The 24,624-nt window shown below is 38.9% G+C and overlaps 2 protein-coding genes across 2 annotated transcripts; both read left to right on the top strand.

The window, feature by feature from the left end:
- The first annotated feature begins 1,491 nt into the window (after positions 1–1,491).
- On the top strand, positions 1,492–3,390 carry LOC132611787 (uncharacterized). The gene is made up of 3 exons (XM_060326160.1): positions 1,492–1,748; positions 1,825–3,196; positions 3,355–3,390. Exons 1-3 carry the CDS (start codon positions 1,492–1,494, stop codon positions 3,388–3,390), a joined length of 1,665 nt encoding a protein of 554 aa, XP_060182143.1.
- A 15,634-nt stretch (positions 3,391–19,024) lies between these two features.
- LOC132608876 (uncharacterized) lies at positions 19,025–19,522 on the top strand. The gene has a single exon (XM_060322653.1). The coding sequence runs from the start codon at positions 19,025–19,027 to the stop codon at positions 19,520–19,522; it is 498 nt and encodes a 165-aa protein (XP_060178636.1).
- Positions 19,523–24,624: the final 5,102 nt, after the last annotated feature.

Here is a 24,624-nt window from a genome sequence, read left to right as displayed (position 1 = left end):
TCCCAGATGAGTTGAAGACACTATAGAAGACGTTCCCGCGAAGATGGCAACTCCATTTGCTCCTGGAGGACTGCCGAGTCAGAAGAATATGTGATATGGTTTCTGGTTAATGTTAGAGACTTTGCAGATAGAATCGTGGGTATGGTATGTCGGTTTAGTAAGCGGCTCCATCAGTCGATGTGTCAGTTTGTATTATGATATGAATCCTTCTTAATTACAGATTTTGTTAGATTTGATAAACAAAGAAAAAAAAATATGTATATATAATTCTGTAAGTTCTACTATGTGTTACATCCTATTTGGTTTAAAAGTCCGAAAGCAGTATGTACGTAGTATGACTTCGTGGGTTCGCTCGGCTCCGGATATGGGGTCGGGTGCCCATCACGCCCTAGGGAAATCAGGGTGTGACAGTTCCCTAATGTTCATCTGCCTCTTGGGTTCAAAACTCCGAAATTTGAGAAGTAAGATAGTCATGGTGACCCCATTGCCCACTTGAAGATGTATTGCAATCAACTAAGGGGGCAGGGAGTTGCTTATGCCATATTTTTGAGAAAGTCTAGTGGGAATTGCCTCAGAATGATTCATCAACCAAGATATTTCTAATTGTCCTACATGGGATAACATGGCGTGAGGCTATAACATCGATATTGTGCCTGACCACACTTCTCTCGCCAGTATGAAGAAAAATCCTACTGAGAGTTTTAGGGAATATGCTATCAAGTAGAGAGAACAAGTTACCAGGGTCAAACCACCAATGAAGGAGTTAGAGATGATTGATGTTTTCCTCCAGGAGCAAGAACTTGATTACATCCACTACCTAGTTTCCGCAGTAGGAAAGACATTTGCTGAAGCAATTAAAGTTGGTGAAATGGTTGAAAATGGCATCAAGTCCAGCAAAATTATGAGTCAAGTAGCACTCAAGGATACCATCCAAGCAATTCAAAATGGGTCTGGTGGTTTGGGAATCGGAAAAAGGAAGAAGAGGGATCCATGATGACGTCAGGGTCCAATGCTGCTCAAAAGGGGGGACAAACCACCCTCATAACCTAGTCCAACAAGGACAATCCAACTCGCCTTAACATTTTTATCCGTATCAGGATCCCTATTACTCAGTTGCTCTGCCCCAATATGTGGTTTTCAATACCCAGGCATATACCCGACCTCCTCAACGTCAAAAATAGAGGGCACATGCCCCACAAGGCTTTCGTCCCCAACAACAGAATTGTCAAGAACCTTATAATCCACGTCCCAAGATCGATTATGTAAGAAAGCAAGGACAGAGGGACAACTTCACCCCAATTGGAGAATCATACACAAGCCTGCTGCAAAAATTGATACAATTGGGTTTGATTGAACCTATCATGCCATATAATGTGAACCCAAATGCAAGAGGTTTTGACCCCACTATCAGGTGCGAGTATCATTCTAACACTCAGGGTCATAGCACGAAAAATTGTTGGACTTTGAAGAGAGCCATTGAGAAGCTAATTGATGACAAAAGCAATTGTGATACATGACGAAGAGGCTCCGAATATCACCAACAACCCATTTCCTGCTCACAACAATGCTCATGTTGATGGGATGATTTGTGACAATAGGGAATACAAGAAAATAGGCAAAATAATAATGGAAATTGACACCTTAAAAGAAGGGTTAGGTATGGCGACAAAGTCCGCGCAAGAAGCACCATTGATTGTAAAAGGTGCAAGTTCTAATGCAAATCTCAGAGGCTCGGGGAAGCTGATATTGTATGTCCCTGGATCCACAAAAAAAAAAGATATCAGTCACTGGACCAAAATTATATGTTCCTAGTGGTTTTCCAAGGTGTGGTCAAAATCAGAATAGTTTAGGAAAGCTAATAGAGCCAATTGTGATAAAACAGAAGACACAACTTCTAGTGACAAACATGAATACTGTCCCATGGAACTATCACAAAACCCCTGTGACTTACAATGGCAGAGAGATCATTGAAGTAATAGATGAAACCGATGGCTTAACCCGTTCTGGAAGGTGTTATGCTCTAGAAGAATTAAGAAGGGCCAAACAAGCTAGGGATAGTCAATTTCCAGTGAAAAAGCCTGTTACTGAAGAAGAGGCTGAAGAGTTCATGAAGAAGATGAAAGTTCAGGATTACTCTATTATTGGCCAGTTAAGGAAAGCTCCTGCTCATATCTCATTACTATCTTTGCTCATACCTTCTAAAGAGCACCGTCAAACATTGATTAGAATTTTGAACGAAACATATTTTTCGGACAAAACAACCGTGAGTCACCTTGAAAAGATGGCTAACAAAATATTTGAGGTGAATAGAATCACTTTCACCGATAATGAGTTGCCTGTGGAAGGATCCAGGCATAACAAGGCTTTGCATTTTACTGTAAAATGTGAAGAACATTATGTGAAAAGAGTCATGATTGATGGAGGCTTGGGTGTGGACATATGCCTCCTTTCTACTTTGCAGAGTCTGAAAATCAACATAGACAGAATTTGCACTAACAATGTGGGCGTCAGAGCTTTTAATGGCGCAAATAGAGACACCATTGGTGAGATCGATCTTACTTTGACAATTGGACTTGTTGATTTTGGGATTATGTTTCAAGTTATAGACATGGATACCTCCTACAACTTGCTTTTAGGGAGGCCATGGATCCATGCAGCCAGGGTGGTTCCATCTACTTTACACCAAGTAGTCAAGTTTGAATATGAGAAACAAGAAATCATTGTTCACGGTGAAGATGATCTTTCAATATATAGAGACCCATCTGTCCCATGCATCGAGGACATGGAAGGTTGTGCATCCCTTGTATATCAGACCTTTGAGATAGTGGTTGCTGATCAGTTCATCGAAAGGAAGTCTATCCCAGAGCCTCGTCTCTTCTCTACTTCAGTCATGGTGGCCACACAAATGCTGCAAAAAGGTTATGAGCCAGGAAAAGGTTTGCGAGTGTCGTTGCAAGGAATTGTTGCCCCTATCTCTCCATTTGGTAATCAAGATACTTTTGGGTTGGGTTTTAGGCTAACTAAAGCTGACAGGAAATGGGTAAAAGAGCAGAGAAAGAAGGTTTGGAAACTGCTGAAACCAGTTCCTCACATTACCGAGTCCTTTTCTAGATCCCGACTTGAAGAGAACCATGATGTGTCTGTCCAAGGTGACATGGACAAAATGTGTCAAGGTCTCAGCGAATTGTTCTATGAGGTAAATTGATTCAGATTGGTGAAGGCCCTAGCCATGCAGATGTGCAACCTATTGGCCCAAATGTTAAGCTTAGTAACTGGGAAGCCACTCCTCTCCCTACAAGGAAGAAGTCTTGGTAGAATATTTTTCTGCTTTTTCTGTATTTGGATTATTCTCAGGGTGGTAATCCAGATAGTTTAGGTTCTTTGCTTTGATGTTAACCCTTCTATCCTTTCTAATTCAATAAAATGAAGTTTCAGTTTCTTAGTAAATTCCTTCTTCTCTTTTTCCCTAATTTTGTTATTTAATTTTTATTTCAGTTTCGTTAATACCAGCTTTAATAACATGACATGCATGCGAAGTTCACGTCCAGATCTTAAAGAGCTGTCTAATCTCGAAACAATAAATCAAGAGGTTGATGATTATGATGAAGAAGAGGCTTTTGAGGAAATAAAAAAGGAACTGGATCAATTTGAGAATAAGCCTAAGACTAATCTAAATGAAACCGAGGCAATTAATTTGGGAACTTCTGAAGAAACTAGAGAAACAAAGATAAGCATTCATGCCGAACAAAAGACCATAGATGACATAATCTAGGCTTTGTTTGAATATAAAGATGTGTTCGCTTGGTCTTATGATGACATGCCGGGTTTGAGCATTGATCTGGTAGTGCACAAACTTCCCACATACCCTGATTTCCCACCAGTCCAACAAAAGTAAAAAAAAATAAGAATGACGTGAGTGATAAGATTAAAGAGGAAATCATGAAGCAATTGAGTGCAAATGTGATCAGGGTAGTCCGATTTACTACATGGCTAGTAAATTTTGTGCCCGTACAAAAGAAGGATGGGAAGACCAGAGTTTGTGTTGACTATAGAGATTTGAACAAAGCAAGTCCAAAGGACAACTTTCCCTGCCCAACATCCACATTCTTGTTGACAATTGTACCAAACACGAGATTCAATCTTTCATGGATTGTTTGCCGGGTATCGCCAAATTTTGATGGATGAAGAGGACGCAGAAAAGACCGCCTTCACCCTCCCGTGGGGGAACTTACTATTACAGGGTCATGCCGTTTGGTTTAAAAAATGCGGGGGAAACTTTCATGAGAGCTATGACTACTATCTTGCATGATATGATGCATAAAGAAATCGAGGTATATGTCCATGATGTGATCATTAAGTCAGAAACTCAAGCTGACTATGTGCGTGATCTAAGAAAGTTCTTTGAAAGATTGTACAAGTATAACCTCAAGCTCAATCCAGCCAATGTATGTTCGGAGTTCCATCTGGGAAACTTTTGGGCTTTATAGTTAGCTGGCAAGGAATTGAATTAGACCCCTCCAAGATAAAGGCCATTCGGGAATTACCGCCCCTGAAGAACAGAACTGAAGTCATGATCCTTCTTGGTAGGTTGACCTACATTAGTAGGTTCATTGCTCAACTCACCACTACATGTGAGCCCATGTTCAAGCTATTGAAGAAGGATGCCGCCGTCAAGTGGACAGACGAGTGTCAAGATAATTTTGATAAGATTAAGGAATATTTATCGAACCCTCTGATGCTGGTCCCGCCAAAACTTGGTAGGCCTTTTTTTTGTATCTATCAGTGATGGATAATTCCTTTGGTTTTGTTCTAGGACAGCATGACACCACAGGCAAGAAAGAACAAGAGATCTATTATTTGAGCAAGAAGTTCACAAGCTATGAGGTAAAATACACGTTTTGAGAAAGGACATGTTGTGCCCTAACTTGGGGCACCCAAAAACTGAAGCACTATCTTTCATCCTGTACGACTCACCTTATTTCTCGAATGGATCGTTTGAAGTACATCTTTCAGAAACCCATACCGAGTGGAAAGTTGCCAAAGTAGCAGATTTTACTTACGGAGTTCCATATTGTCTATGTCACGCGCACCGCGATGAAAGCACAAGCTTTGGCCGATCATTTGGCAGAAAACCCAGTTGATGATGTGTAACGACCAGTTCGGTCGTTATTGCATTTTTGACCATTTGGCCCCTTTAACCTATCCCCAAGCCATATTGGTACCATTTTGACCTGCAAGGATAGTTGGAATGGTTCCTTAGGCTTTGGAGTGAGTTTTAGTGTGACTTCTGGAAAATTTGGCTTTTAAGTGAAAATCGTTTGACTCATAGTTAACTTTTGGGTAAATGGACCTTTTTCGAATATCCGTCAATTCTGAGAGGATAGTCGTTTATAAATTGTATGTATATTCAGTTCGGTTCCCAATGCAATTGGGTGCATTTTTGGGCTTGGGTTAGAAAGTTGATTTTACGCCATTAGGGATTTGACTTGAACCACGAGACATCCATTAGGAATTTCGAGGACACAAGTGAATTTGTAGCATATTTTTATGTATATCTGCATATTTGGTTTGTATCCGGAAGCTTCCGGGGTGGTTCTGGGTGTCGATTTCAAGTTTGGAAGACACCAAAATTTTCTGGTGTCTGGTGGGCTCTATAGCGGTGGGGTGACCGCTATAGCGGCCTGTTGACAGCCAAAATGGCCGACGAGCAGTGACTAGGTATTTAATGATATAAAACCCCGAGTCTTTTCATCAATTTATTATTCCGAAAGAGGTTCATCTTGGGAGCTTTTCTAGAGGTTTCTTAGGGTAAACTCTTAGAGGTAACTCATCTATTATCTCTACCTAATCATGATTCTTAATTTCACCTAGTTATCATTAATCTATGCTAAAATCTTCCAAAAGTTATGAGAACTAAATGGGTCTTGGGTTATCTTCTTCTAATAAACTTGTGAGTATAAAACATTGTTTCGTTAATGAAGTTAGCATGGGTAGCATGGAGTTGATGGGTAATGAATTTAGTAACTTGAATCTTCCATCTCTAAGGCTTAATTTGTGCATTGAAGGCTAGGGTTTATGCCCAAATTTGGGGGTTTTCTATATAATTTGAATTTTGAGTAATTGTTAGCTAGATTAGCTGATTGTTGTTGGGAATTGAACATCTAGAAAACTAATTCCATGATGAGAGACTTAGATCATTATTTTAACTTTATTAGTTTATGAATCCTAGTTTATGGGTTAGACTTTGGGGATTTAATAAGAGTTAAGTTTATTAGATGCCTTCTTCGTGTTTCTAATTCCGCATTCAAATATGGTAGACTTTGATTATTTTAAGGCTCAATGTAAAGAAAGGGAGCAAGTTTGACTTGAGATTGCTGCTAGGCCTGCCAGATAGGTTACGATATATCCCTATGGTGAGAGTTCAACTAGCGAAGCGTATATTTAGATTATATTGTCGGAGATTTCATATAAACCTTCGGGTATGAAGTTGGGTTGGATGTTTCCTTAGGGTTTGGTATTGCTTGTGACTTGTTTGATCGGGCTAGTGGTCTGTAGACTCCATAGGACCTTGTTTGGTACGTTGTGTATAAATTGGTGGATTATTTATGATTTGGGATTAAATCGAAATTGTGAAGTTACTTGATATTGATATTGGTACTTAGTTTACGCCTCAATATTAGTATAGCCATTATGAGATACTTGGCTCTTATTGTTATGGAAATTGGAAATTCATTATGATTACTGTGTGGATTACTTGTTGATAATATTGGTGCGCTGTGTGTGGTACAACTTGAACTTGATATTCTTCATTGTCTGTAATTGCATCGTTCCATATTCATTTCATATCATATTATTATACTGTGTGACTGGCACTATTGATGGAAATGAGAAAAGACATTGATGATTATGGAACATGGTAAGTCACCTCTAGGCTGTGTGCAGAGGGGCTGATTATGGACCATGGTAAGTCGCCTCTGAGTTGTGTATGGAGGGGCTGATATGGAACATTGATACTGCGACACTGGTTGATAATAGAGTCCTCTGAGCTGTGTGAGAAGTGATGGTTCATGGACTTCGCGAGTCCCTCATGGTATGTGCTGTTGAGGCGTAGATGTATTCCTCTTTTGGAGTACAAGAGTACAGACATTGCATTCATATCTCATATTGCATTGCTTGACTATCCTTTGTGGTTGCTTATGATTTGGATACTGTGTTGGTCATATTCTTAGACTGTATTGACATAGGCTACGTGCTGATTTGACTTGATAAGACTTGGTTTTCAGTATACTTGGATATCTGTTTCACTTGGGGCTAGATGTTACATTGAGGCATTGATTTTGTGAGTCGATTTCTTGTGAGAATGACTTGTACTCTATGGTTTGCTTGTTTTATTTTACCTTATTATCTTTTTATATGACAACTAGTCGTAGTCGGCCAATTATACCCACCAGTACTTGTTGTTTGTACTGACCTATACTTGCTGCATTCTTTTATGATGCATAATTCCAGGTGTGATTAACCTCTGTTTCTCGTGACTGATAGTCGTTCCGAGAGTTGTTGTTTAGAGTCTACAGGGTGAGCTTGAGGACGCCCGCTGCCTTGAAGATTCTTCTTTAATTTATGTCTTAATTGCTATTCCGAGACATTTCCGACTTTGATGTATTATAGATAATTCTAGACCTATAGATTCTAGTTAGTAGCTCTTGTATGGATTAGACTAGACCCTGGGTGTATTTCCTTATTTTCGCACTTTTTCTAAATTATTACCGTCTGACTTTCGTGGTTTATTCTCTTCTACTTATTTGATTTATTTATTTAAGTCTTTACGATCATTGGTTTGAGAGTTCGCTTACCGAGGTGGGAAAGGTGAGTGCCCGCATGGCTTAGCCAAATTGGGTCGTGACAAGTTGGTATCAGAGCCCTAGGTTACCCGGTTTATAATACAAGAGCGTGTCTAGTAAAGTCTCGTGGATCGGTACGATGAGCTCCGTACTTGTCTGCGAGAGGCTATAGGACATTTAGGAAATCTCACTTTCTTTCCTTCTTCCGTGCTACATTATTCTAATTAGTATCTTGAATAATCGAATTGGTATCTGACGCTTATCCCTTCTCCCTCACAAATGGTGAGGACTCGAACAATGACAGCCCGAGACAAGGTGCAGAGCCCACAACTACCACTAGATCTAGAGGGCGACAGACAACCAGAGGACGCGATAGAGCTAGAGGTCGCGGGGCTGCCCTAGCTAGGGATAAGGCTCTTGCGGTAGGGCCCTGTTATGTGATGGGGGTTAGCCATCCCGTTGTGTTGTGACTTATCTTGTTCTATTGTTATTAGCTTGATGCCACGTGGAAATAGTAGATATTGGAGACTATTGATATATCTTGATCATGACATTGTAGTATCTTACTTGTTGACGTTTGATACGAGGATAGTGTTCTGTTATGGCTTTTATTGTGATATTCTTGTGATATATTTATGATATACAGGTTCGTACTGAGTAATTAAGACTTGACACAATTGAGTTTAGATGCTAAACATAGGTGATGATATATACTTGGATCCTGGCACTCGCCGTATTTCTATTCCACCATATCGGATGGCACCGACCGAGTTGAGGGAGCTTAAGGGATAGTTACAAGATTTATTGAGCAAGGGGTTCTTTAGACCGAGTGTCTCCCCTTGGGGCGCTCATGTGTTTTTTGTGAATAAAAATGATGGATCCATAAGGATACTAGTAATAATGTTGTGTGATACGCCGGATTTAGAGAGCGTTCAGTTCAAAGTGGTAAGCGTTAAGGAAACCGCTAATGTGCAGAGTGTGTGGTATGATCCTATCTCCACGACTAATTCAGCTAGTTTGCAAGATTAATGATTATGTGGTATTCGATGGAGTGGATACAAGGATTATGATATCGATGATCATAAAGTGATTAGAAATTAACGAGTCGAAAATGGTATAGTTCAATGTGAATCAACAAGAAAAAGGTACATCCTCGATATTTCTTGGGCCAGTATGGATTGTGGTGTCGTTTTCTTACACATTCCAGTTGAGATATGATTGTTGCGTGAGCGTAAGAAGGAAATCTACAGTGAATGAGTTAACGTGCTTTAAGAGAAAGGATTATGGAACTCCTATCATGTGAGCCTAGAGTTATATTTTCAGGGAGGAACCTTACTCATGGTAATACAGGATGATTGCAAGTAATATTGACTGGACAGTTTAGGTAAGCGCTTGGGAACAATTGCGTGAGATTTAGACCGACAGTTGTAAGATTGGATACTTTCGAAGAATTTATGGGTATATCGAGGTAATACAATGAGAGGCTCAATGTTATGTAATTATTATAGAAGACTTCAGGATTTGCATCAAAAGGTTCAGAGTTGTATCGGTTTTGCGCATCGGGTAAAGGTGGAGAAACATGGAGATTTAAATCATAAGGTATAGTTCGTCAGTTGGATAGGACTCAACTTGTGGAATCAAGGGTGACAGTCAATATTTGTTATGCGTGGTATGACTGTGATTGGTTTCAAAATTCGGAGTCAATCTAATAATTATTGGTGATATTCGAGAGTTGTGCATTCATTCAGGGTCAGCGTTGTTCGAGTTAACCTTAGAGGTCTATGATTATCCTTCTAGAAAGATATCTAAGGATCTGAAGTGTTTCGGCTCAGATTTGAGGTGTGACAGATTTACCGTGCTTTGTTATGGTTTTCTAGTGAATTTGATGATACTTTCTGAGAACAATTATTTGAACGGAATAATGGTATACAATGAGGTTAGTACGGATTTAAGGAGGAACGGTTGTTCGAGAGGTCTTTATAGTGATCAGTTGGGTTCCGATGGACTTTGCTCGGCGAGGTATTCAGTGGTATGGTTCCTGTATTGTGATTCAAAGGTTTAAGAAGACTTGGAACTAGCCAAGTTGGCTGTGAATAAGATCAGTTTTGATAGAATTGTGTAAAGAACTCAGATGAATCAAGGATTCTTCTGGCGAGAGTAAGTTATGGTATCAGGTCTGTGGTGTGTGTGTTCTGGTGTTCTAAGAAATCGCGGTGCAGGAAATGGCTTTAGCAAGTGCGAAAGAAAGGTTAACAGGATAAGAATATCTTCCCGGTTCAGAATGGGCTATGGTTTGTGGTCATGTTTCAAAGGACTGCGTTGGTTTAGGAAAGTGTTTGTGGGGCCTATTAATCGCATTCAGAGTAGTGATTTTATCAAATCAAAGGATTCGAGCAAAATCAATTCATTTGTTCGAGGATCAGTTGCGAGGGAAATTTGAATACAGAGATATGAAAATTGGAGCTTGAGCTAAGTTTAGAGAGTTGTGATTGGTAAAGTGAGTGGTCAGGCTTTTCTGAATGTTACACCCAACAAGGGTATAATGCGATGTGGGAAGGAGGGAAAGTGAGCTCGAGGTGTGTTGGCCTATTTGAGACTATCTGTTGTATCGATCCTATGTGCTATGAGTTAGTTTTTCACCAGATCGGTCAGGTGTTCATCCAGTCTTCCATGTCTCTATGTTGAAGAAATGTCATTTTGATGGTTTCTATATCATTCGTTGGGGATTCAATTTTGTTCGATGAGAATCTTTCCTAATAAGAGAAGACTGATATGTGTTCGAGATACCCCCAGTTGTTGCGGGCTCAGGTATCTTTCCTCATTCCCTTTCTTATCGCTCGAGGACGAGCAATTGTTTAATTAGTATCTGATGTAACGACCTGTCGTTATTGTGTTTTGGACTAGTTTTCCTCGTTAACTCGTCCCCCAGCTTTATTAGTACCATTTTGACCCGCGGGGACAGTTGGCATGGTTCCTTAGGCATTGGAGTGAGTTTTGATGTGACTTTTGAAAAATTTGGCTTTTAAGTGAAAATCGTTTGACTCATAGTTGACTTTTGGGTAAATGGACCTTTTTTGGATATCCGTCGATTTCGAGAGGTCCGGATAGTCGTTTAGAACTTGTAGGTATATTTGGTTTGGTTCCCAATGCGTTCGGGTGCATTTCGGGGCTTGGGTTGGAAAGTTGATTTTATGCCGCTGGGGAGTTGACTTGAAAAAGGAGACCTCCGTTGGGAATTTCGAGGCCACAAGTGCATTCGTAGCGCGTTTTTATGTATTTTTGCATATTTGGTTTGTGTCTAGAAGGTTCTGGGGTAGTTCCGGGTGTCGATTTCAAGTTTGGAAGACACTAGAATTTTCTGGTGTCTGGCGGGCGCTATAGTGGTGGGGTGACTGCTATAGCGTTTGGGTGACCGCTATAGTGGCCTGTTGACCGCCAAAGCGGCCGACAGGCAGTGACTAGGTATTTGATGATATAAAACCCCAAGTCTTTTCATTCATTTATTATTTCGAAAGAAGTTCATCTTAGGAACTTTTCTAGTGGTTTCTTGGGGCAAACTCTTAGGGTCGTTTGTGTATGGTATAAGCTGGGATATCCCAGCACTAATTTTTTGTACCATGTTTGGTAGAAGGTATAAATTTATCCTGGGATAAATTTATACCTTGTACCAAACAAGGTACAAAATGCATCTCATCCTAAAAGATGGGATATCCCTTCTTATCCCACTTATACTGGGAATATTTTATACCATCTTTTAGATGGTATAAAATAATCCCAATAGATGGGATAAATTAGTCCCGGGATTATAATCCCGGGATAATTTTGACTACCTACCAAACGACCCCTTAGAGGTAACTCATCTTTCATCTCTACCTAATCTTGATTCTTTATCTCACCTAGTTATCATTAATCCATGCTAGAATCTTCCTAAAGTTAAGAGAACTAAGTGGGTCTTGGGTTATCTTCCTCTAATAAACTTGTGAGTATAAAACCTTATTTTGTTAATAAAGTTAGCATGGGTAGCATGGAGTTGATGGGTAATGACTACAGTAACTTGAATCTTCCATCTCTAAGGCTTAATTTGTGAATTACAGGCTAGAGTTTATGTCCAAATTTGGGGGTTTTCTATATAATTCGAATTTTGAGTAATTGTTAGCTAAATTAGTTGATTGTTGATGGGAATTGAACATCTAGAACACTAATTCCATGATGAGAGCCTTAGATCGTTATTTTTACTTTATTAGTTTATGAACCCTAGTTTATGGGTTGGAATTTGGGGATTTGATAAGAGTTAAGTTTATTAAATGCCTTCTTCTTGTTTCTAATTCCGCATTCGAATATGGTAGACTTTGATTATCTTGAGGCTCAACATAAAGGAAGGGCGCAAGTTTGACTTGAGATTACTGCTCGGCCTACCAGGTAGGTTACGGTTTACCCCTGTGGTAAGACTTCGACTAGAGAAGTGTATATTTAGATGATATTGTCGTAGATTTCATGTAAACCTTCAAGTATGGAGTTGGGTTGGATGTTGCCCTAGGGTTTGGTATTGCTTGTGACTTGTTTGATCGGGCTAGTAGCCTGTAGACTCCTGTTTGGTACGTTGTGTATAAATTGGTGGATTGTTTGTGATTTGGGAGTAAATCGAAAATTTGAAATTACTTGATATTGATATTGGTACTTTGTTTACGCCTCGTTATTGGTATAGCCATTGTGAGATAGTTGGCTCTTATTGTTATGGAAATTGGTAATTCATTATGCTTACTGTGTGGATTACTTGTTGATGATATTAGTGCGATGTGTGTGGAACAACTTTAACTTGATATTCTTTATTGTATATACTTGCATCGTTTCATATTCATTTCATATCATCTTATTATACTGTGTGACTGGAACTATTGATGGAAATGAGAAGGGACATTGATGATTATGGAACATGGTAAGTCACCTCTGAGCTATGTGCGCAGGGGATGATTATGGAACATGGTAAGTCACCTCTGAGCTGTGTGCGGAGTGACGGTGCTTGGACTTCGTGGGTCCCTTATGGGTTGTCTGCCGAGGCGTGGAGGTATTCCGCTTTTGTAGTACAAGAGTACAGGAATTGCATTGCATTGCATTCATATCTCATATTGCATTGCTTGACTATCCTTTGTGGTTGCTTATGATTTGGATACTGTATTGGTCATATTCTTAGACTGTATTGATATGGGATACATGCGGATTTGACATGATGAGACTTGGTTTTCGTTATACTTGGATATCTTTTTCACTTGGGGCTAGATGCTGCATCGAGGCATTGACTTTATGAGTCGATTTCTTGTGAGCATGACTTGTACTCTATGGTTTGCTTTTTTTCTTTTACCTTATTGTCTTTTTATATGTCAACTAGTCTTAGTCGGCCTATGATACCTACCAGTACTTGTTGTTTGTACTGACTGCACTTGCTGCATTCTTTTATGAATGCAGAATTCCAGGTGTGATTGACCTTTGTTTCTCGTGGCTGATAGCCATTTCGAGAGTTGTTGTTTAGAGTCTACAGGGTGAGCTCAAGGACGCCCGCCGCTTTGAAGATCTTAATTGCTATTCCGAGACATATTCAGACTTTGATGTATTATGGATAATTCAGACTTATAGATTCTAGTAGGGGTGGGCGTTCGGTTCTTTGGTTTGGTTTTTTCAAACTTCGGTTCGGCTATTTCAGTTTCGGTGTTTTAAAGGTGGACACTGAACACTGAACCAAACTATTTCGGTTCGGTTCTTTCGGTTTTGATATTTTGAAGTTTGGTTCGGTTCGGTTTCGGTTTTTTCAATTTGGTTTTTTTATATGCATGACGGATCCTCAAGGTCTACCCGATCTTAGCTTAGTCCAGTTGATGAACATGCAAAAAAACCAACGGTATGTTTTACCCTTTCCTATGAACATTGAATCATAAACAAAAATTCAAGGACAATAGTGATGGCAAAAATCCACATAATATTCAAGGCCCTTGTGTCCACATTTTGTTACAGAGAGGGAAGAAAAAGAAGATGATGAAACTAAAGAATAATCTAAATGGAATGTGCAGGAGGTAATTTGGCCTATCCCTTTTAGGAAAAATCAAGGGAACTGGAATGACCCTCTAATTTCAGTAGCACCAGCAGGGGGGTTGATCGTAACCCACAGAAGCGAAATGGTAATGGCGATAATCCAGCCAGGACATTAGGCTCGAGCATGCTCAAAATTACATAAACCTGTAGCCATTTTTATGTTTGGTAGCACTAAACCAGTAGCCAAAACTAGCAGGTAGCACAAACAACATAAAACTGGCTGGATTACTACTAGCAAGTAGCACCAACAACATATAACTTGATCAACCATACATTTAATTAATTGAAAAAGATGCCTTCAAACACACAAAAGGAGATAAAAAGGACATACACTGTATTCTAATTCTCTAAAGATTTAGATTACAAAATCAAATGGTGAAGCAGCAAAATGATTTTTTCCACCTCATGAATCTTTCACAACCATTACATTCCATCATAAATAGATCTATTAGAAGGATAAGAGAAAAGAATAAGCAAAACTACAAGGTACATACTTTAAAAACCCATCTGCAAGTACAATGAAGACATTTGCTATAAAAAAAAAAGTACATAAAATCAGATCTTTTTATCACCAAAAGAATCTTTCAAACAAATTTCTATCAAGGGACAGTCAATTCTCAAATAGACACATAAAATGACTAATAGAACTGCAAAATCAAAACATTTCATCACCAAAATGTATCCCCAAATAAAAAGATTGGAAAGAGACATAACAGCACTAGCAGCACATCAAGATCCAAAACATTTTACAAAACATCATTAAGAAACTAGAAAAAAAATGAAGCTTTTTCACACATAAGGATTTACACACCAACACCTCGAAATTCACAGCAACTTAGCCATTTTTATGTTGCTGCTCAAATGAACACTAGCAGTTTAGCAGAGCAGGTATCAACAAAAACATAAAAACTTGTAGCATCCGCAAAAAAGAACCATTAATAGTAGCAAAATTTAAACCAGTAGAAGTAGCCAGCAGCAACAAACAACATACAAGACAAAAACGAGCAACACAAACAACATAAGGTTAAAATGACAGCAACCAAACGGCCAAACAACATAAATGTCCTAAATTTTAACTCCAAATACAAAACATAAGCTGTCACACTAAGTGTTAAATCCAGCGTCTCACATAACAATCATAATTAAGTCCGAAATTGACCAAATACAAAACATAAGCTTAAAGTTGAAGGCAAATCCGCCTCTCTTCAAGATATCTCTCAATATGCTTCATTAAGCAAGATGTGTCGTTTACTCTATGACAATTAAGTATCGCACCACATGTCAAGCACCTTGCTTTACGCCCTTCTTCATTGTCTTTAACCACTACAAAATGTTCCCAAAATTGTGAGCGAGCTCTAGAAGGCGTGGTTGTAATTGAAAATAACAAAAAACAGATAAAACCAAAAGTTAGAATATAACTTTCAAGATAAAAGAACAAAACTACAAAATAAAGTATTGAACTTACCACTAGTAACAAAGAAGCAAATTGCAATCATACATCAACATTGCAAGGATCTCTTCCACTATTTGCCATCTCTAAAGATAATTTAATCAAATCTGTCATACAACATAAAAAAGTATATTATTTTTTCACTAAAACACATAAAAAGTACAAAATCTATTAGTGTGGAAGAAATTTTGGATCATCTTGAGGAACTTGAATAAGAGATTGCACACATTTAGAATTAGGAGTCAATGAACTTCTAAACGAATCAAGTATACGACCACCAGTACCAAATGCACATTCCGATGCCACACTAGAAATCGAAATAGCCAATATATCACGAGCCAACTCTGAAAGAACAGGAAATCTAGGAGCATTAACTTTCCACCAACCTAAGATACTAAACTCAACGACGGTTTCACTTTCATCTATTGGCTCTTGTTCTTCAACAATGTATTTATCCAACTCAGATTTAGCACACCCACTTCCAAAATCTTCCTTTTGTTTCTTCAAGTGAAGCTTAGTTCTCAAAGCATTTGATTTCACACTTGAAGAGGATCTAGAACTAGAAGTTACATCAGATGTATCATGAGATGAAGTAGATACAAAAGGAGATGATTGATGATGAGATGCTATTGAATAATTTTTTAGATACTCTCCAAACAAATATTTCATATAATCGTACACTCCTTCACTTACTTTCTTTCCAACTTTTTCCCTAAATAGCTCTTCAAGCGCAAAGCTAACATACACAAACTTATTGCGAGGATCGAATACGGAAGAAATAAAAATCATTTTATTCATCTTTTCAGGATCACCCTAATACTTCCTAAACTTTCTCTCATCCGCTCAGCCATTTTACTCAAATTAAGATCTTCACTTGCTACACACACTTTCAAATATACATCAAGCTCACATATATCTTCAAAATGAACATTAGAAGTAACATAATGTGAACCTGAAGCCTTTAGCTCGTAAAATCTTTCAAGAAACTTTATCACCTTCCTTACATTCACCCAATCATCACATTCAAGTGTGCCTGCAACACTTCTATCTTCACAAACATGAGTAGCAAGTTTTAAAATTCTCATCAAAAAAATCAAACCTATCAAATGCCTTCTCAAAATTTTGTGTCTTATTCAACATCGCGTAGGTGGAATTCCACCAAGTAGGCACATCTAGAAGTAATGTTTTAGCATATCCCACCTTTGAACTTCACAACATTTCTTAAAGCTTCTTGTTCTTGCCGAAGATCCTCTAACATACCTTACCATTTGCCTAACACGTTTGACAGAAGCATCAATTTCCTTCAAACCTTCTTGTATAATTAGATTAAGTATGTGAGCCATACACCTCACGTAAAGATTCTTACCATCTATTATATTAGTTCCCCACATATTTAACTGTTTAGACAATTCTCTAACTGTAACATCATTTGAAGAAGCATTATCAACATAACAGTAAATACCTTGTCCAAGTTCCAATGAAGCAAGCAATTACTAATACTCTCTGCCATGTGCTCACCCTTATGACTAGTGATAAGGCAAAATTTCAGTATTCTTTTATGCAACTTCCAATCTCTATCAATAAAGTGAGCTGTCAAACACATATAATTAATTTTTTGCAATGTGGTCCATGTGTCTGTGGTAAGGTAAACTTTTGAATGTGCTTCTCTAAAAGACTTCTTCAAATTTTGTCTCAGTTCATTGTAACATTCATAACAATCCCTTGTTATTGTTCTATGGGAAGGAATTTAAAACAGAGGTTGTGTTTGACTCATAAACATCTTGAAGCCTTCCTTTTCTACAAAGCTAAATGGTAGTTCATCAATAATTATCATCTCAGCTAAAGCCCTCCTAATTACTTGTTGATCAAATTCCCAATGCTCCTCTAGCTCATGCTTATCCTTAGATGGAAAATGTATCTTTTTATGAGTGGGAGGTTTAATAAGGGATTTATATGCAACACACCTCCCTAAATGTTGTCTCAATCCCGTTGTCCCATTTGCAATTGCAGCAGCAAGATCTTTTTTACAATACTTACACTTCGCTTTGTCAATACCCTGTACAACAACCTTCACATAATGATCCCAAACAACATATCTAGATTGCATTTCTTTTCTATTCTTTGTTACCTAGGTGTCAAGTGAGTTATCATTGCTATCAGTATCATCTGTATTAGGTATGCTATCAGTTGAATCGACAATACTTAATTTAGTTTCATCCGCCGTCTACGAAAAATTAAAGAGAAAATATAAGGCATTGTAGGGCAGCTCGTTAAAAACCAAAAGCTCAATGAAAAACAATAGCACAACCACCAATTATGATAAAAGTCTTTTTCTTTTTTCCGAATACATAGAGATCAAAGAACTACCATTTAATTACAATGAATTCACAACCACCAGATAATTATCATGTTACAGCAATCAAAACAGTAGCAAGAAACTCACATCAACAAGTTAATAACACAAAACAGTGAAACACAATAAATTCACCATAGACGACATAACAAGCAACACAAAAGATACCAAAAAACACCATAAATTCACAACTAAAAGAGGAAAATAATAACGACCTAATTGACAACAAGCAGAGACTTAAAAAGCACCACCAAAAGATATAGCTTGCTAATACATCAAAACCAAAACACAACAGCACAACAAGAAAGAACAGATGAAGTCGAACTCGAACTCGAACTCGATAAAGTCGATTAGGAGAAGAGTGAGAGAGAGAGAGAGAAGTTGCTGCCAAAAGTGAGGACTGAGGATTGGGAGAAGTAAGAGAGAGAAATACTTAATATGTTACCGGAAGTGAGGATTAAGAGATGAAGTCACCGCCGGAACTCGGAAGAGATGAAATCGTCGCTATGAAGTGTGAAGTTTGAACTCTCTAAAGTCTGAAAATTAGGGATACGTTTATACAAAAGACTGAAAGAGGGCTTGGGTTCCTTTTTTTTTGGGCTAAAATTTAATGGGAATGGGCCTAGACTATTTAATATTTTTTGGCTAATATATAAAACTTTGGTTTAAATTGAAAACCCAAAAAACCAAACACTAAACCCTGAACACCAAACCAAACATCGAAATTTCTGAAAACCAAAATCGAAAACGAACCGAAAACCTAAAAACCCGAAAAATCGAAGAAAAATTGAATTAATTCGGTTCGGTCTGATTTTTTCAGTTTTCGATATTTATGTCCAGCTCTAGATTCTAGTTAGATGCTCTTGTATGGATTAAACCAGACCCTGGGTATATTTCCTTATTTTCGCACTTTTTCTAAATTGTTACCGTCTGACTTACGTGATTTATTCTCTTCCTCTTATTTGATTTATTAATTTACCTCTTTACGATCGTTGGGTTGAGGGTTAACTTATCGAGGTGGAAAAGGTAAGTACCCACACGGCTTAGCCAAATTGGGCCGTGACATGATGAGTGTGAGCCTTTAAACATTTATTTCCCTGACAAAGAGATTAATTCGGTTGACAAGAAGTTCGGGACGACAGTCACGTTTGGAAATTATACTTTGATGGGGTGGTCAACATTAAAGGTGTTGAGATTGAGGAAACTCTCATTTCACCAATCGGGCATAATTATCTCGCCACAGTACAACTTCATTTCTTTTGTACCAATAGTATAGCGGAATGTGAAGCTTGCACTATGGGTTTAAACGTGGCAATATGTTTGGATGTACATGAGTTAATAGTTTTGGGAGATTCTGACTTACTCATTAGACAGGCTCAGGGTGAATGGGAAACTCGAGACATTAAGCTCATTCTATACAAATATTGTTTGGAGGACCTTAGCAAAAGGTTCAAGTCAATCGAGTTCAGATACATTCCAATATTTCATAATGAGATGGCTAATGCTCTGGCCACCTTAGCCTTAATGCTTCCATACCCAGGAAATGCTTACATTGACCCGTTGGAAATTCATATTAGGGATCAACACGTTTATTGCAATACAATCGAATTAGATCCAGATAGTGAGCCATGGTATCATGATATCAAAAGATTCCTAAAAATAAAAGAATATCCAATAAGTGTCGATAGAGACCAAAAGAGAACTATTAGGCGACTTGCCAATGGTTTCTTTTTGAGTGGGGAGATCTTATACAAAAAGACCCCAGATTTGATGTGTGAATACCCGAGAAGCTGAAATGATCATGAATGAAGTGCATTTGGTAGTATCTGGCCCGCACATGAATGGTTATATTCTAGCAAAGAATATTCTTCGGGCAGGATACTATTGGTTTACCATAGAGCGAGATTGTTTCCGCTTTGTTCATAAGTGTCATCAGTGCCAAATTCACAGTGACCTGATTCATTTGCCCCCTTCAGAATTGCACCCTATGTCTTCTACTTGGCCTTTCATTTCTTGGGGGATAGGCGTTATTAGGCCAATTGAGCCAAGGGCTTCTAATGGGCACAGATTCATTCTAGTTGCCATTGACTACTTCACCAAATGGGTAAAAGTTGTTACGTTCAAATCAGTTACCAAGAAAGTAATGGCAAACTTTGTTCATTCCAACATCATATGTCGTTTTAGTATATCGAAGACCATTATTACAGAAAATGCAGCCAATCTTAATAGTCATCTCATGAATGAGGTATGTGAGCAATTTAAAATTGTGCATCACAATTCTACCCCTTATCGGCCGAAATCCAATGGAGCTGTTGAAGTTGCAACAAAAATATCAAAAAGATTCTCAGGAAGATGGTACAAGGATCAAGGCAGTGGCACGAGAAATTGCCTTTTGCTCATTTAGGGTACCGCACAACTATCCGCACGTCTGTTGGCACAACTCCTTACTTATTGGTTTATGAAACTGAGGCGGTCATACCAGCAGAAGTAGAGATCCCCTCTTTTTGAATCATTGTTGAAGCAGAGATTGATGACACTAAATTGGTCAAGTATAGACTAGAACAATTGTCGTTAATCGGTGAAAAGCGGTTAACAGCGGGTTGCTTTAGCCAATTATACCAGCAAAGGATGGCTCGCACTTACAACAAGAAGGTGTGTCCAAGACATTTTGAGGTTGGCCAACTTGTTGTGAAACGCATCCTTCCTCACCAAGAAGAGGCGAGGGTAAAATTCGCCCAAAATTGGCAAGGCCCTGATGTCATCAAACAAGTGTTATCAAAGGGAGCTTTACAGTTGTCCGATATAGAAGGAAAGGTGGCTAACATAGCCATTAATGCAGACTCAGTCAAAATATATTATGTGTCACGACCCAAACCGATGGGTCATGACCAGTGCCCGAACCGGATACACGTGTACGAACCTGCTCGATATTATTAGACCGAAATTGGAAACAATATGGCAATCTATAACAGCACGTTGTGGCCTTTGTTGTGATTTGTATATGTATGGCACAGTTGACAGGGGGTGACGCTATGGCCTTCGTTGTAATATTTCTATGGATATATGTGTTTCTTTGATATAGATGTACTGATGCATTTATTTTGCCCATTCATTGACATGTCTCAAATGTTTTCTAGGATTTTATGTACATGTTGATTTCATGCCTTACATACTCAATACACTATTTGTACTGACCCCCTTTATTCAGGGGCTGCGTTTCATGCCCGCAAGTATAGACACTCAGTTTGGTGATCCTCCGGTTTAGGACTTCAGCTCAGCTGCTTGGAGGGCTCTAGTGTTCCGGAACTCGAGTCGTTTGGTATAGATCCTTTGACATAGGATTTGTTATACTCTTAGAGGTCTGTAGACATATGTGGGTTGCGTATATACGGTTTGATCAACTAAGCATGGATATTCCCGTGCATAGTGGCATCCTTATTGTCTTGCATATTTTGTTATGTTTGGTTAGCTGTGGCTTCTCAGGAGACAGGTTCTTTTTTATGTATGATATGATGAGTTTACAGCGTGCTGTTACAAATTGCCATATTATTTCAAGTTTCGATCTGTTCATATCGAGCAGGTTTGTGCATGGGTGTCCAGTTCGGGCACTGGTCATGGCCCGTCGGTTTGGGTCGAGACAAAGTGGTATCAGAGCAGTTTGTCCAAGGGATTGTCTACAGACCATGTCTGGTAGAGTCCTGTTTATGGGTGTGAAGCCGGCCACACTTATAAACAGAAGGCTGTAGGGCATTTAGGAATCATTAACCTTTCTTTCTATATTAGATTGTGCGATAGAGCCAGAGTCTAGGAAAGATCGCTTCTGATCCTTTTTTTCTGAAGGTAAATGTAGACTGACGAGAGATGAAGAGATCAGCTTCAGATAGTGGGGGTGCTAAGAAGGCCCCTAGAGTAGATCCAGAACCCCAGGCTCCAAGACCGAGTCGAAAGAGCCTCAGTTATTCCATTGAGACGGATCCCTCGGGTGACCCAGCGATGATTCCTCTAGAGTTTTTGACATCCAGAGAGGAGGACCCCCCCAGGGGACAGTTATGACACAGATCCGTCTGAGTATTCGTCTGGGACACTAGAGGAGGAGATCCCCGAGGTCGTACCAGCTGCTCCTATGGCAGAGTATGACGTCAGACCAGCTACCCCGATGAGCGTTACGGATTACTCTAGCCCGCTATCTTGGCCGTCGGTAAACCAGGAGTTGCCCGATTATCCATATCCCTCAGACTCGGAGGAAAGAGATGACGAAGGACAAATGAGCGGATGGTGGGTAGACGATGACGAGGAGCACACTTCACCTTATAGATCACCAGATCAGACTAGAGACCGATCTACTACAGGTATATGAGACTTTATTGGAATTTCCTATGTATGTTCATTTGCTGTAGATTATTACCTAACAGCAGCGAGCGGAACTCAAAAGGGGCTGACAACCAAGTATTTATAAGTAACGGCGACCAAGGTGTTTTCGTCACCAGGGGGAATCTTGAAATCTAGGATGGAAAGTAATCATACCTACAGGTGAAAGTTGGATATTGAGGATTAAAAAGGCTAAGGTAGTAATTGTGTAGTCGGAAGAATAAGAGATTCTTTCGAATTCGGAGGGAGATGTGTTACAAGAATGTTTTGAATCTGTTAAGACCTCAACTTGCCCGAGATTAGGTGATGAAGGTCATGCAGTAAGGTGGGTGCAATTATATCAGCACTAACACACCAGATTTTATCAGAGTTTCAAGGTTAAGCGTGCTAGGGTAAGAGAAATACTAGGATGGGTGACCCCTTGGGAAGCGTACTAAAAGTTCTATAAATTCAGACATAAGAGACAAATGAGAAACTAGAGTAGCCTAAGGGAAAATGGAGTATGCGGAGTGGTTGGAAAATAGAGTATGGGCTGTTTTATGGTACATATTGGTGTTGGAAATATGTTATTGATGTTAGTATTGTTGTTGTTGTTGTTGGTTGTTGAATTGAGATTCCAGGCTAGGTATATAAACAAGGCATATGCTGCCCGATTTTCAGCAGGATATAAAATAGTTTGACTTGAAAGCTTAGCACAAATATACTACGATGAGTCTAACGATTGTGTGAATCCTCTTAAATGTAGACTTGCGAGCTCGAACGAAAAAGTGTAGATAATTGGAGGCTGAACAGGTATGTTAAGGCTCGTCCCTTTCTTTCAAAGGCATGATTCCTATGGTATGAGTCCATAAGTGTTTCCATAACCTCCTTGATTTCAAAAGCTAGAAATTTATGACTCTTAAAGTTTTTTATGATGTTAAAAATGAGAATGTTTATGAGGATTACGTTGAGGATGATTTTATGCTTAAAGGTCTGAAATATGATTTCAAAGATGATGTAAAAATGTTAAGCTATTTCATAATTTTCTCGATTAATTTCATTATTGTTGATCTCACCTTATAAATTGTTCCTTCAAAGTGGGATAGAGGGATAGTTTTTAGTTGAAATCCTATGCATGGCATGAGTATAATATATGTATATAGATATTTTGTGACATTACAGAGTTCTATTATTTCATTTTGATTATGCACTGCAGTCATTTTCATTCTTCATGTATACGTAAGGCACAGTTGACAGGGGGTGACGCTGTGACCTTTGTTGTATATATATGGCACAGTTGACAGGGGGTGACGCTGTGACCTTTGTTGTGTGTATATATGGCACAGTTGATAGGGGGTGACTCTATTGCCTTTGTTGTGATGTGTATATGTATGGCACAGTTGACAGCGGGTGACGTTGTGGCCTTTGTTGTGATGTGTATATGTATGGCACAGTTGACAAGGGGTGATGTTGTGGCCTTTGTTGTGATGTGTACATTTATCGCACAGTTGACAGGGGGTGACGCTGTGACCTTTGTTGTGGTGTGTATATACATGGCACAGTTGACAGGGGATGACGTTATGGCCTTCATTGTGATATTTATATGGATACATGTGTTTCTTTGATATAGTTGTACTGATGCATTTAATTTTCCCATTCATTGACATGTCTCAAATGTTTTCTAGGATTTTATGTACATGTTGATTTCATGTCTTACATACTCAGTACACTATTCATACTAACCCCTTTTCTTCGGGGGCTGCGTTTCATGCCCGCAGGTATATACACTCAGTTTGGTGATCCTCCGGTTTAGGACTTCAGCTCAGCTTCTTGGAGGGCTCTAGTGTTCCGGAGCTCAAGTCGTTTGGTATAGATCCTTCGACATAGGCTTTGTTATACTCTTAGAGGTCTGTAGACATATGTGGGTTGCGTATATACGATTTGATCAACTAAGCATATGTAGTTCGTTTTGGATATTCCCGTGCATAATGGCAACCTTATCGACTTGCATATTTTGTTATGTTTGGTTAGCTGTGGCTTCTCTAGAGACAGATTCTTTTTGATGTATGATATGATGAGTTTATAGCGTGTTGTTACAGATTACCATATTGTTTCCAGTTTCGGTCGGATCATATCGAGCAGGTTCGTACACGGGTGTCCAATTCGGGCACTGGTCATGGCCCATCGGTTTGGGTCGTGACATTATGTTTGACATGCTTTCGCTTCGGCGCTACCATACTTGGCATTTTCAGGTTGGGGAAACACCAGTCACCCCTTTCTGAGCTTTGTTTACGGTTTTTTTTGTTTTTCCCTCTTTGGAACTAATGTAGTAAAAAAAACAAAAAAAAAAATCAAATGTGTTTTTATTGAACTACGTTCGACCTGATTCCTAAAAGGATACGTAGACATCCATATTTCGGGTTTGGTCCCACCACTCAAAAGGAAAAAAATCATATTTCTCTAGTATTCGAAGAAACTGGGGCTTTTTTTAATTTTTTTGTTTTTTGGACAGATATTTCATAAAAAGGTTCCAAAGTTATAATTCAATA

This window comes from Lycium barbarum, chromosome 9, assembly GCF_019175385.1.
Source record: "Lycium barbarum isolate Lr01 chromosome 9, ASM1917538v2, whole genome shotgun sequence".
NCBI classification, from domain to species: Eukaryota; Viridiplantae; Streptophyta; class Magnoliopsida; order Solanales; family Solanaceae; genus Lycium; species Lycium barbarum.
This window is presented reverse-complemented; position numbering and strand designations above follow the sequence as displayed.

What these genes read in the sequence shown, in the direction of transcription:
- LOC132611787 (XM_060326160.1), top strand. Translation starts at nt 1,492, where the DNA reads ATGACAAAAGCAATTGTGATACATGACGAAGAGGCTCCGAATATCACC. An exon ending in GGCTCGGGGAAGCTGATATT is followed by an intron (nt 1,749 to 1,824) that starts GTATGTCCCTGG and finishes TGGTTTTCCAAG; the next exon opens with GTGTGGTCAAAATCAGAATA. An exon ending in TCAGCGAATTGTTCTATGAG is followed by an intron (nt 3,197 to 3,354) that starts GTAAATTGATTC and finishes GATTATTCTCAG; the next exon opens with GGTGGTAATCCAGATAGTTT.
- LOC132608876 (XM_060322653.1), top strand. Translation starts at nt 19,025, where the DNA reads ATGGGTTTAAACGTGGCAATATGTTTGGATGTACATGAGTTAATAGTT.